The following is a 14,539-nucleotide window of genomic DNA, read 5'->3' as shown; positions in this document are numbered from 1 at the left end:
GTGCATGTGTCTACACTCAAATTTGTCTCTGGCCATCGTAATGCCCCATCACAGTGACTCAGTAAAACCACCTTCCCAAATGGCATGGAGCCATAATTAACCTATTGCAGTCGACACAGTGTGAGTATAGGCACTGCATGAACATAAGAATGGCCAGACTGGGTCAGACCAAAGGTCCACCTAGTCCGGTATCCTGTCTTCTGACAGTGGCCAATGTGAGGTGCACCAGAGGTAACAGAACAGGTCATCATCAAGTAATCAGTCCCTGGCAAACAGAGGCTAGGGACACCATCCCTGCCCATCCTGGCTAATGGCCATTGATGGCCTATCCTCAATCAATTTATCTAGTTCTTTTTTTACATTGTTATAGTCTTGGCCTTCACAACATCCTCTGGCAAAGAGTTCCACAGGTTGACTGTGTGTTGTGTGAAGAAATACGTCCTTTTGTTTGTTTTAAAACCTGCTGCCTAGTAATTTCATTCAGAGACCTCTAGTTCTTGTGTTCTGAGGATTAAATAACACTTCCTTATTTACTTTCTCCACACCAGTCATGATTTTATAGACCTCTATCATATCCCCCCTTAGTTGTCTCTTTTCCAAGCTGAAAAGTCCTAGTCTTATTAATCTCTCCTTATATGGAAGCTGTTTCATACCCCTAATAATTTTTGTTGCCCCTTTCCAATTCCAATATATCTTTTTTGAGATGAGGCAATCATATCTGCATGCAGTATTCAATATTTGGGTGTACCATAGATTTATACAGAGGCAATATGATATTTTCTGTTTCATGACCTGTTGTCGACCTCATAGTCCTCCAGCAGCTGTCCCAGAATGTCCCATTCCCTGTGATAGTGACAGATCTGGTCACAGTTGTAAACCCTACTGCCCAAGGGTCACAGAGACTGGAAGCCACCACCCCTTTCAAAACCTCCCACGTGTTTTTGAAATGCCTTTTCCTGATTGTCCTCCTTGGCAAGGACAACAAGGAGCTTGCCATTGTGTGCAGCTGACCATGCCAGTGCCATGCACTAAATGTGCTCCCGCCGGGCGTAGACTGGAGGTATTTGGTCTCCTGGGCCTGTGGGGGAGAAGAGGCTGTGCAAGTCCAGGTATGGACCAGCTGCAGAAACACGAACAGATCGCATGAGGGATGCAGGTGAAGGGATACGACAGTGATCAGCAGGAATGCCGCATGGAATGAAAGGAACTGCATCAGCTGTACCACAAGGCAAGGGAGAGCAACGCCCAATCTGGTGCTGAGCTGTTACACTGAGCATCGTGCCAGCCTTGGAAAAGACCCCACAAAACCACTGAGGATACCTCAGAGGAGCCCAAGACAGAGACCCCTGCCATGAACAGGGAGGAGGAGGAAGTGGGGGGAGGGGGAGGAAACGCAGCAGGAGGCTCCAGCCAAGCCATGAGCCAGGGCCTGGTGAAGGCACCACCAGCAGTCTAGCCAGTCTGCCAGGCAAGCATGGGTGGGCCCAAGGCATGGGAAGGTACCCTGGGAAAGCGTGACTATGCATTTTTCCTTACAGTGTTTAAATTTAAAGATGGTGCCTGGCCCATCCCCAAGATAACAAGCCACAGGTACTGACTTTTCATTGTTTTATTCATACAAGAAGTAGAGGTACAACAAGCAGAGGTAGAATTGACACGTGCTTTTTATTCCGCTGCTAGGTTAAGCATAGGCGAAGGGGGGCACTTTGTTTATGTACATAGGGATTTCCTTTGTAGCCTCCTGAGACATCTCGATTAAACTTTTATGAGGACGCTCTGAAATCCTCTCCCAAAGGCTTCTAGGGAGGGCTGCCTTATTTCTTCCTCTGTGGTAGGACACTTTGCCACGCCAGTCCATGATGAGTTCAGTTGGCACCATTTCAGTAAACAGCCTTGTGGCATACAGGCCCAGGCAGCTTCAGGACATCAGTAGGAGCTATGCTTTCTGGTCCTTTGTTACCCTCAGGAATAAGAGATCAGCTTAAACCACCACCTGTGGAACATCCTGCCAATCTTCAGTGGCATTGCCTTGCACTTGTTCCCATGGAACAGAGTCTGAAATTTTATTGCTTCATGGAACCAAAATTCCTCCTCCCCCCATCTCCTCACTCACCACTGGTGGGGCCATCTGCACCATGACTGGGGCTGGAGAGCAGTGCAGTGCAGTGCAGAGGCGCTCCACAGCTGAAGTGTCAATAAACTTTTCTTATTAAAAGCATATCTGGGAATAAGGGATGGGCGTTTTGAGCCTTCTCTCTCCCTTTCCATTGTGACTGTAAATCCAATGACATGTCTGTGTTTAATCAGCAGCTTCTGCCGTTGCAGCCTTAAGGGGTGTCCTCTCCACACCCACAGAATGCCCAACACTGATGAGGAGAAAGCAGAGGACTAGAGAGGGCATATTCAGCAAGGTCCCGCAAGCCAGTGCTGCACTGGCCTGTGAGCAAAGGGCCTGGAGGGCCAATATGACCAAGAATAGGGAGAAGTAAAGAGAGGAGAGGAGAGAGAAGTCCCAGCAGGACAAGGAGAAGGAGATGAACCAGGACATCATAGATCTTCTCAGTCCACAAATCCAAATGCTGCAGACACCGGTCGACCTAAAGGTCCAAAAATCCCAGACTCCCCACCCTTTGCAGTCCTTGGAGAACTCCATGCTAGCAGCTCCCTACATCCCCAACATTTCACGTGGCATCTCAGGCCACGTCCTAACCCCTTCCACTCCATGCTGGGGGACAGCAAGGGAAACCACAGCTTCACGTACACTGACCTGTGCAAAGCATGGTTTGCCCATGTGTAGCCACAGCAGCCTGCATTTGTTTGCTGAAATGGACAGAAACGTTTGCTGCATTTCCAATTTTAAAGTTCCACTCCGTTAATTGATGTTAAAGCTTTGTTTACATTGCCTGCACTTTTTTGCACATTGTTTTTCTGCACTGCTTTTTGCCACTTAATACATTTCTATGTTTGGAGAATAAAAGTATCATTATTAGTTCAAAACACAGATTGCAGAATGCGTAGAAGTACGAGGAATTGGGTAGCAATACCCAATTGATGTCGGTCTCTCTTGTAGAAATTGTTTCCGTTTCATTCAATAACTGAATATTAACCAGTCCTGATAAAGAATAAGAATGACTCTATAATCCAATGGTTGGTGTAGTCACTGGAGGGGTGAGAGACCCCTATATGGATCCCTTCACCTCCCCAGACAGAGGGGAGACTGGAGCCAGGTTTTCTTCCATGCCTGATGTGCAACCTAACCCCTGGGTGCAAGGTGATAGTTCTCCCACTTTGTAGGCATCCTCAGAGCACACCCCCTGGATCAGGCGGGAGATGCAGCAGAGCACCCATCTTCCCTCAATTTGAGGATTGGCTTGGAGCTTCAGCACAAGATAAGAGCCAGAGCAGCTAGAGCTAGGCAGCAGAGCACCTTCTCTTAGGCACCAAAGGAACATTTACAGCAGTAATGTAGGAGTCCAGGCAGTTTAGGCACCTACAGGGTTAGGTGGAAGCTGAGCGGGAGTGTTGTGGATCGCAGAGGAATCTAAAAGTCCCCGGGTGGGATGAGCGAGGCAATGATCATGTTTAAGTGCCTTTAATCCCAACACAGGACACTGTGGTAGATGGGGAGGGTTCCCTGCTGGGCTATGAGGGTCTTCCCCTCCCTGTGGCCTTGGTGACTGGGTGGGCCTGACTTCAGGGCTACACAGGCCTGTTGAAAACCCCTGTTTCCTTCCCACCACTGCCCAACCTCATCCCAGAAATTGGTAACCCCCTGCCCATCCCCACACCCTTGCTCACCCCTCTTCTCATGTTATTTACACTCTTTGCATTTCAGTGATGGCTTCACCCCACAAGGATATTTCCTGTCTCTCTGTCCCCTGTGCAATGAGTTCTAAGTTCTCAGCATCAGCTGTACAAACGCTGCACTTTCCCAGAGCTGTATCTCCCACACTCTCCCCCACCTGGCTGTATCTCATGTCACTGCAGGGATCATGTAGTCATCTCCTGCTCTGTTTCATTCTCTGCCTTTCAGAAGGTGACTCTGACATTTGCCCATCAGTGTTTGTGCCAATGGTTATTTATCATTCCCATTGTTCGAAAAACACTAAAATCTCCTGGCAAAGGGTTGGGGAAAGGAAAAAAATAGAAGAAATGACTATTCTCATCCATGGTAATTTGTCTCAAGAAAACCATAATAAGTATCAGCTATAGCCTGTCAAACAAAACTAATATCCACTTATGTGACCAAATGGCCTTCAGGAAAGAGAGAGAAACCCACGTTACAGGGGGAAGGATATGAAGTTCATATAAAATGTAATCCCAGAGCATGTTACATCTGATGACTCTAAATCAAAATCGATTTTCACCTCATGTTCTCCTCTAAGCCACCACTCAGCAATCCCTCACTATTAGGTCATGTTATTTACAAAAGTTTTAGCATCATTCTAATGAAGAAAAAAAATCCCACCAAAAAAATAAACAAAACCTTCCCATGGGCAAATAAGCAAGTTTGGCAAATAAAAGCCCAGAAGCCACTTCTGTTGATGGACACCGGGATTTAAACTCAGAATGGTCACACTGCATTGGGGATTAATTTGAATCCCCCCTGTGGGTCAGTGACACATTCATCTCCAGCTTTAACTCTAATTTAGAATCAGAGAAATCCAAATGTGATTCCTAAGCATGGAAAGCTGAGGACACTGGGGAATGTGACCCTTTGGGAGGTGAAGGGGTAGCACTGAGATAAGATAGCTTCTGTCTGAGCCATAGAGTTTAATGCTGCTGGGGAAAAAGGGGAATCACAGTGCCACTGGGGGAAGAATGGAATCCCTTTGACTCAGCCCAACACCTTCAGGTATCACAGATTCTGAAACAACACATTTATGTAGCCCTGCTCCTGCTCTGTGTTATATTTAAACATCTTGGAAATAGAAGAAAGGGTACAAAAAGTAATTCAGATCAATGTGAGAATAACTGGGAATGAGTCACTCTGTCCTGAAAGAGCATACTTAATCTTAAGAGCGACTCAGTCACTCTGCTAACGAGGCAACAATATAGAGGAGATGCTCAGGGATGGTCTACGATAGGAAAAGTTCTGGAGTTTTGGTCAGGATCAGAGGGAAACATGCGAGCTAACCCTCACCACTTTTCTTACTCTAGACAAACCTTTGGAGGCTAAGCTGAGGTGGGCCTGGCCCATGTGTCTCTTTGGAAATCATATAAGAACAAGCATACTGGGTCAGACCAAAGGTCCATCTAGCCCAGTATCCTGTCTTCTGAGAGTGGCCAATGCCAGGTGCCCCAGAAGGAATGAACAGAACAGGCAGTCATCAAGTGATCCATCCCCTGTCGCCCATTCCCAGCTTCTGGCCAACAGAGGCTAGGGATGCCATCCCTGTCCATCCTGGCTAATAGCCATTGATGAATCTATCCTCCATGAATTTATCTAGTTCTTTTTTGAACCCTGTGATAGCCTTGGCCTTCACAACATCTGCTGGAAAAGAGTTCCACAGACTGACTGTGCGTTGTGTGAAGAAATACTTCCTTTTGTTTGTTTTAAACCTGCTGCCTATTCATTTCATTTGGTGACCCCTAGTTCTTGTGTCCCTCTCAATGATGCTTTCTTAATAATGAAAGGACAGGGAAAGGGGCAGAGGGGCTGAATTATAGGAGAAGTACCTTCCTAAGCCCATCCCTTCCCACCCTTCTTATTCCATGATCCCCACACACTGGATACCCCAACACCCTGCATCTGACTGCTTCTGGTTCCCATCTCTATCAGCCCCAAACATTAAACTCCTCCATTCCCTTCCCATCATCCATCCCTCCTGGTCTGTTAACATCTGATCCCCTGAGAACCAAGCACCCTGGGGGATTTGGGGAGAGAAGGGGTTACCAGCCCTCAGGGACACCCCACAGCAGGGAACAACTCCAGTTAAGTGTGGGAGCCCAGCCCATGGGCTGGTGGAAGAAGAGAGATGGAGACAGGTCTCTAGAGTGAATACGGGGCCCAAGTTTTCTTCTGCTAATCTCCACGAAAGGGCAGGGAAGGAGAGAGGGAATTTCCAGGGGAGTTCTCGTCTCTTCCTTTGCCCATCAGGTAGAAGGCGGAGAGGCACATCCGCTCAGCTGCTGGGGCTGCAGCAATGAGACAAAGTGGATTAGGTATTCTGCTCTGCCTGGGGTGTGCTAGACAGACAGAACCAGAGTCACTCATCAGTTCAGGTTTGTCTGCTGCTGTATCCTCAACCCAGAGAGAGGGGAAGCCAGACACTTGGGAACCAAATGTCACTGATGTAGGAGGAAAATCAGGAAATGGCTTATTTTTACTATGGCTACTGACTGGGGCATTTATAGGTGTCTCTGCTATGTGGATTCTCTGATGTTTAATAAGGTATGAGCTCTGAGTGAAGCTTTTCCCACAGTTGGTGCATTTATAGGGTCTCTCTTCTGTGTGCGTTCTCTGTTGTCTAATCAGGGATGAGCTAATATTGAAGATTTTCCCACAGCTGGAGCATTTATAGGGTCTCTCTTCTGTATGGATTCTTTGATGTGTGATAAGGGACGAACTAATATTGAAGATTTTCCCACAGTCAGGGCATTTATATGGTTTCTCTCCCACGTGAATTTTCCGATGTGTACAAAGGGATGAAATCACATTGAAGCTTTTCCCACATTCAAGGCATTTATAGGGTTTCTCACCTGTGTGAATTCTCCAATGTCTAATGAGGGCTGAGCTCACATGGAAGTTTTTCCCACAATCAGGGCATTTATAGGGTCTCTCTTCTGTGTGGAGTCTCTGATGTAGAAGAAGGACTGAGATCTGGTTGAAGCTTTTCCCACAGTCTGGGCATTTAGAGGGTCTCTCTCCTGTATGGATTCTCTCATGGTTAATAAGGCTTGATCTCTCCTTGAAGGTTTTCCTGCAGTCAGGGCATCTATAGGGTCTCTCGTCCGTATGGATTCTCCGATGTGTATTAAGCGATGAACTCACATTGAAGCTTTTCTCACAGTCAGGGCATTTATAAGGTTTCTCTCCTGTGTGCACACTCTGATGTCGAATGAGGGCTGAGTTCACACTGAAGCTTCTCCCGCAGTCGGGACATTTATAGGATTTCTCTCCTATGTGGACTCTCTGATGTTCAGTGAGGTGTCAGCTGCAAGTGAAGTTTTTCCCCCACAGTTGAGGCACTTATACAGTCTCTCTCCTGTGTGGGTTTTCTGATGTAAAGTAAGAGCTGAGCTATTGCTGAAGCTTTTTCCACAGTCGGGACAGTTATAGGGTCTCTCTCCTGTGTGGATTCTCTCATGTCTAGTTAGGTCTGATCTCCGTTTGAAGCTTTTCCCTCACTCGGTGCATGTGGTTTTTCTCTCTCCCATGGAGATTCTCTGCTGGACTGTTGTTCTCTCAAGGTCCTTGCAACCTCCCCCATAATGAACAGATTTATCTACTTCCTTCACTGGGAGGTTACCCTGATGGTTCTCTGGCCTGTGCTCATTCTCACAAGCTGCTTCCTGCTTGGGACTCGAGGACACATTCCCTTGAGATCTTTCCAGTAATGTCCAGTGTTGTTCCACTTGCTCAGGACCTTCCTGTTGGGAATTCTCCTCCTCGTACTTTCTCATCATGCCATCACTGGCTGGGATAGAAAGAGAATCCAGGCCTGAGTCATTCCCTGTGCCAGGAGGGTGGGGAAAGGGAGGAAGGGAAACCTGAGAAAGGGGCAGAGCAAATGGGGTGGTGTGTGTGGCCGGGAGACACAAATGAAATGAACTGTTGGGAGATAAAAAAAAAAATCAATCTCCATAATTTTTTCCCAGAGAAGAGAGAGGATGGCACCTCCACATCCTATCTCAGGTGGAAGGGAGGTACTGCCAGGTGTCAGCGATGGTGGGTGTGAAGACATGAGTGACATCTGCCATGAGGATACCACACCTGCTGGATACAATCCAGAAGTGGGGCAGCTAACTTGGTGTTTTTGGGAATCCAAGCTGTTTCCGTCATTCAAGAATTGTTTCTGAGTCAGTTTAAAGGACTCCTCATCTGCACAGGTACCTCTCAAGATCTCCCTCTCCTTGAAGCCCCGGTGATCCGGGACCCACAGCATTTCCCCTTGTTCCATCCTGGAGATCATGTCAGATTTGTGAAGAAGAAATCCTGTTCCAGGAGAAAGTAAACAAGTGAGATGAGGGTGAATTATTAATGCAAAGAATATTCCACAGGTTAAGGTTGGTTCCTTATTCCCAATTTCTTATTCAAAAGGCCAAGATTTAAAAAACAACAACAACAACAACTCATCAATGCAAGTTTAATTTTTAAAAAATGTCAACAAAATAAGTGAGATTGAATTTTATAACAATTTATATTAAACAAAACCCACTCTCACATGGTGTATCTGCCTCTTAATTTGAATAAGTTATTGATAGGGCCCTATCAAATTGGTAAATTTAACGTTTTCAGATGTTTAAATCTGAAATTTCACGGTGTTGTAACCGTGGGGGCCCTGACCCAAAAGGGAATTGTATAGGGGGGTTGCAAACCTGTTGTAGGGGGTTCACGGGATTGCCACCCTCACTTCTGTGCTGCCTTCAGAGCTGAACTCTGAATGTAGAAACCGTGGAGCTTCCTGCCACAGGAGGTTCCTGGAGGTGGAGGTGGGTCTGAACTCCGCCCAAGAGCGGTTGTTCAGGGGATGAACAAGTCCTGTCCCTCCCCAGCCCAGCTGGAGCTAGGAGTCCCCTGGCTGGAGTGCTCCAAGCAGCAGGGAGAGATTAGATTTCATAGGGAAGGGCTTATTTCACAGTCTGTGTGACACGTTTTTCATGGCCATGAAATTGGTAGGGCCTTTGTTATTGATATTTGAAAATGTGTATGAAGTTACAGGTCTTGTTACTGTGACTATTGGATGTTTCTGAAGCAGCTGGGACATGCCACTGCCCAACGCGAAAGTTTATTCCTGTGCAACGTGCTGGCACATGTCATCCCCTGTTGTGATAATTTACCCTAATTGTGAGCTTGACCATGAAGAGTGAGTGAAAGTTCATAAAATGTCACAGTAACCTATAATAACAAACACTGATGGGAAAAGATGCAAGAGAGAGACAGGAAGACTGACTTAGTCCAAACAAAAAAGGTTACTGATATAACTCAAGGACTGTGTTAAAATCATGCCCAGCAAACAGCAATGTGAGACCAGAAATCAATTAACCAAAATCGGTGCATCAGAAATTAGGTCTAATATAAATCTATAAATCTGGCCTTCATTTATAATGTTAATTCTAGCGATTTTTCCTCTGTGCTGCTTTGTTTGGATGGTGAGAAAGCATTCAACTGGCTGGAGGGGAATACATCAGACATATTTGGTAAGGTATGGTTTTGGAAATGAGTTTTCTACAGGCATATTGGCCCTGTATACTCATCCTTGTGCGGCTGCCTTGGCTAATGATCATCAATCCCCAACTTTTAATTTGTATAGGGGCAAGGGACAGAATTGTCCCTTATTCACCTTGTTTGCTCCAGCAATGGAGCCATTTGCCATAAATGGAAGAAACAGCCTCTTGGTAAAAAGCATCAAAATGTCTTCTGGATTAGAACACAAAAATAGCTTTGTATGCTGATATCTTGTTATATTTGCAGGATCCAGAAGCATCATTAAAAATGATAGAACAGAATTGACTTTGGAATTTGGGCAGGTGTCAGGCTTCAAAATAAACTATGATAAATCTGAAATTTTAGGAATTAATATTCCTGAAAGAGTCAAAACAAACTTCTGTCAGCCACATAAATTTAAATGGGTAAAGTTCTATTTAAAATTTTTAGGAATAAATATTGTAGAGAGACAATAAAAACTTTTTTTAAGACAAACAACCCTCCACTGTGGGAAAAAACAACAACAGAAGAGTTGGACGAATTGAACAAATATTACATTTCTTGGCTAGGTAGGGTAGCCTTGTAAAGATGAATGTCCTCTCAAAGTTGTTATTTTTGTTTCAGTACATCCCAGTTGGTATCCGTGACATGCTTTAAAAACATGGCAGGATGCACTATTAAAATTCATATGGAAACATACAAGACAAAGGGGGAGTTCTAAAATACTGAATATAAACCTACACAGTTGGGTGGACTAGCTTTGCCTAATTTGGCTTATTATTATTATGCATCACAATTGAAAGACATGATCAATTGCGTTAACAATAGACCATCCAAACGCTGGGTAAAATTCGAACAAGACAAGATCCCAAATATAGCTATTGATAGTAACTGTAGGTTACAGAGAAATGTAAGTCACCAAAAATAAAAAATCGCCCATTCATCCAGGCCACCTTAGCAGCTTTGGGCAACTTTTTAAAAATTCCTTTACCTGAGGCCCTCTCCCTTAGCTACTTTTATTACTAGTCACGAATTTATCACTAGGAAATATCAAAGTGACTATGCATTGTGGGTAAGAGCTGAGATTACTCAGTTTGGACAGCTGTTCCTGGGTCCCAATTTGAAATCATACCAAGAGATAGCTAATAATAATTATTAAGATCCCATATTTTCAATATTTACAAATCAAACATTTTATTGTGAAATCTGGATACAAGATGTCTCTATCTAGACCTTTGACCACATTTAAGGAGTTGATCCAGGAGGAACCTGGAACAAAAGGTTTAATTTCTAAAATATACACAATTTTGATTGAAAAAGATGTTAATAGGAAAACAACCCAGATAAAAAGATGGGAGAGGGATATGGGCAAAGATATTGATAGAGTGGGAAAGGGGATATACATATACATCTTCAATTTGTGTAGCTCACAAAGATTTTTATAAATTACTGTATAGATGGCATTTGACTCAAGTTAAGATCAATCATATTTTTACTGCTAGGGATGCAATCTGTTGGAAGGGTGGTGGGGAAAAGGGAACATACTTGCACATATGGTGGTTGTGTCCAGGAACTAGACAGTTTGGGGAGGCAATTATTAAAGAGATTCATCTTATAACAAAATGACAGCTTCCCAGAGGTCTCCTGACCTGCTTCCTTAAAGTTCAATAGAGGATGTACATTTTAAAAAGAAAGACAAATTTATTTTTTTTTTTATGGTTAGCGGCAAGGCTAAGTATTGCATATTATTGGAAAAATGTGACTTCTTGTCCTATGGAATTGTGGTATTGTAAAATATGGACTCTTCTTGTAATGGAACAGCTTTCACACCAAGTACGTACACAAGAGAAGTGCCAAAAAGAGGATAGGTGTTTAGAAATTTGGTCATCCTTTGTAGCGTACTCAGAGGAGGAGGGTTTGCCAGTCGATGAGTCAGAATCTTTAGCCAGGTTCATTGAATATTAACATGATGCTGAATAAGTCATGTATGATATAGTAAGTTAACATTTTATTGTATTTTTGCCTTAATAAAAAGTTTCAGAAAAGAAATGCTGTGTATTAACATTACAGCGGCACAGTCTCACCTGTACAGATTGGCGCAGTGGCTCCTATCCATGCTCTCCTCCCATTTCACTGAGCAGTTCACTGAGCAGGGAAATCTCCAGGGACAGTTCAGAGATGCTCTCGTCCCCTCTCTTGACAATGGCTCTGTCTAGCTTTTTCAGCTAGGACAGCAGGAAGCTGCTCCTGCAGAAACCCACATAGCTTCTTCCACTCCTGGATGATTTTCTGCCTCTTGGCTTCTGTCTGTTTCTGCAATTACAGGGAGAGGGTGGCAAGGTAACCGGGGGAATATCCTACATGTGCCTCCCAGCAGATGGAGGGGATATTGGCTAGAACCCAGGGTCCCTAGTGGTGCATGATGGGAAAGTTCACTTAGAACAAGGAGGATGGAGGGCCCAGGGCAGGGACAAATGGCAACAGCACAAAGACTTCATCAACTTGCACTGAGCCAAAAATCTCCACCCAGTCAGCCCACATTTTCTCTCCTCTCTCCCCATCTTCCCTAGGCGCTCCAGAGAAATCCCAGCCACTATAATATCTGAGCAGCCCCTGGGCAGGGTCTCTCTGGGCCAGTTCACAGACAAGACGCATGCACAGGCAAATGTTCCCCAAGAGCTCCATGGTACCCTCCATGTGCTTGACCCCGCCCTCCTCCCTGGATTCCAGTGGGGATGGTTTCCTGGCTGAAGCAAGCAGGAGGGTCCCTGCGGTTGCCATATCACTCCAGGCACTGTGATCCCAGGAAAATCTCAGTGTGAAAAGGGAAACGAATAAAAACAGAACCCACCTTGTTGCCAGAGGCCCAACCCCCAGCTGCAAATATCCCCCACACTATAGGCAGTGGTTCTCAACCAGGGGTACATGTATCCCTGGGGGTATGCAGAGGTCTTCCAGGGGGTACATCAACTTATCTAGATATTTGCCTAGTTTCACAACAGACTATATTATAAGCCCTAGAAAAGTCAGTACAAACGAAAATTTCATACAGACAGTGACTTATTTATACTGCTCTATATACTATACATGGAAAAGTAAGTACAATATTTATATTCCAAATTGATTTATTTTATAATTATTTGGTAAAAATGAGAAAGGAAGCAATTTTTCAGTAATCATGTGCTGTGTGACACTTTCATATCTTTAGGTCTGATTTTGTAAGCAAGTAGTTTTTAAGTGAGGTGAAACTTGGGGGTACACAAGACAAATCAGACTCCTGAAAAGGGTACAGTAGCCTGGAAAGGTTGAGAACCACTTCTATAGACATACACAAAATATTAAATTTCAGACATTGTCCCCAGCTTCCCCAGCTCCAGTCACTCAACATACCCAGAGTGCCAGCTATGAACATGGACCCCCCAAACAAATATCCCCCCCAAACCCCACCTCTGACCCCCCCCACAATATTCATAACTTCAACTACAAAAATGATACACATATACAGATAGCATAATAATAATCAGCCAATCATAACCTCTCCATAGACCCCTTACACAACAACCTTTATACAATATTGGCTGCAAATATAAAACAGTGGTCGCAACAGTGATCTATACAGTTAAAGATGATGTCAATAACGTCACAGTGAGACTGATACTGGAATACTGCATCCAGTTTTGGTGTCCTCATTTGAAAAAGATGTTGTGAAATTGGAGCTGGGGCAGCAAAGAGCCACCAAATGTTCTGAGGGCTGGAGAAAAATGCCTTCTGGTGAGCTATTGAAAGAGCTCAACTTGTTTAGCTTATCAAGATTGAAAGGTGGCTTCACTGAAGTGTTGAAGTGCCTTAATGGAGAGAAAATATTGGGTATTAAAGGGCTCTTTAATCTAGCAGAGAAAGGCATAACAAGACCCAATGGCTGGAAGGTGAAAAGAGACAAATTCATATTACAAATAAGGCACAAATATTCAACAGCGAGGATGATTCACCACAGGAACAAGCTACCAAGGAAAGTGGTGGATTCTCCTTCTCTTGATGTCATTTAATGAAGACTAGATGCCTTTCTGGAATGTGTTTGCCCAAAAAGTAGCTATTGTGTCATACCGGAGGCCTGTGATACATAGGGGGTCAGATTAGATGCTCTAAGGGTCTCTTCTGGCCATAAAGTCTGCTCATTTCTGAAAAACTGAGTGTAGCATGGGGAGCAGCGTGTGATGTTTTACTGTCTAGCCGGCTTGCTTCCTAGAACGAACACTCATTGGGTGGGGTGATCCACAGGGAGCAGCTCAAACCTCCAAAGTGCCTGGCCAGCGGCAGGACATTAGCACAGCAAGGGAGGGGTGTGGCAGTGAGATCACAAAGGCCTTTTGCAGGACCTCAGACTATTGGTCAAAGGTGGTGGGGAGGTGGTGACCTCACAGAGAGATGCTGACATCAGCCAGGCAGGACAGGGGCAAGGGGCCAGGGAAACCTCAGAGACCCCTGTGGCTTTGCTTCAGCAAGTCTCCTTCTCCAGGTCTCTCTTTGAGGACTGAGAGAGTGTTAGGGTTCACGTACGTGAGCGCGAGGAGGAACCTCTTTCGAGTTTTCTCCTTTCCTTTTACTGATTTTACTAGAAAACAGACATCCCTGTTTAGAAGGTAAGAGCCTCCTCGAGGTTTGAAACCTGTTCAGTCTGATCCATCTGGTGACATTTGAATTCTAGGTGTGGAAAACATGAGCTTAAGGAGGCAGAATTTTATTCTGCACCTAGAATTTTGTCCCTTAGAATCACTGGGGACATTAGGGTTTGTCCTTTTTGTTTCACCTTTTCCTCCATCCATCCCTCCCTTTCTCTTCTTCTCTTGCTTCTTTTGTCCTTTCTCCTGTTCCCCTCCCAACACCAGAAGGGGTGTGTGTGTGTGTGTGTGTGTGTGTCGCTGGGGAGTGCTCTGCAGCTCCCATTGTGGGAGGTCCTCCCAAAAATGTGGGGCTGAAATAGGGCTCGGGCAGTGATCCCCACCAGTGACCTGGGCCATCCTTTGGGCTCTCTGGTGAGAACCCTCAGCCTCCCGTCCTCAATCTCTACCCTGATTGGCTGAGCAGGGGGTTATTGACAGGGAGGAGACTCAGGTCCTTGTTGTTCTCTTTTAAGACCAAGTAAATAAGTCCTAACCAGTCATATGTTTG

The 14,539-nt window shown here is 44.9% G+C and overlaps 3 protein-coding genes across 8 annotated transcripts in view; all 3 read right to left on the bottom strand.

The window, feature by feature from the left end:
* LOC114020077 (zinc finger protein 239) overlaps positions 1-14,539 on the bottom strand; it is a 479,276-nt gene that overhangs the window by 104,571 nt on the left and 360,166 nt on the right. The gene's annotated exons all lie outside the window — the stretch shown is intronic.
* Positions 1-14,539, bottom strand: part of LOC102945825 (zinc finger protein 436) — a 1,196,575-nt gene that overhangs the window by 1,031,490 nt on the left and 150,546 nt on the right. The window lies entirely within an intron of this gene.
* On the bottom strand, positions 5,487-8,135 carry LOC114018220 (zinc finger protein 34-like). The gene is made up of 3 exons (XM_037914418.1): positions 8,057-8,135; positions 7,473-7,640; positions 5,487-7,152 (listed from the first exon to the last, which is right to left on the bottom strand). The coding sequence occupies exons 1-3, from the start codon at positions 8,133-8,135 to the stop codon at positions 6,026-6,028; spliced, it is 1,374 nt and encodes a 457-aa protein (XP_037770346.1). The 3' UTR covers positions 5,487-6,025.

Source organism: Chelonia mydas, chromosome 14 (genome assembly GCF_015237465.2).
Source record: "Chelonia mydas isolate rCheMyd1 chromosome 14, rCheMyd1.pri.v2, whole genome shotgun sequence".
Lineage (NCBI taxonomy): Eukaryota > Metazoa > Chordata > Testudines > Cheloniidae > Chelonia > Chelonia mydas.
Note: the sequence above shows the minus strand (reverse complement) of the source record. Positions and strands in the feature narration are given on the sequence as shown.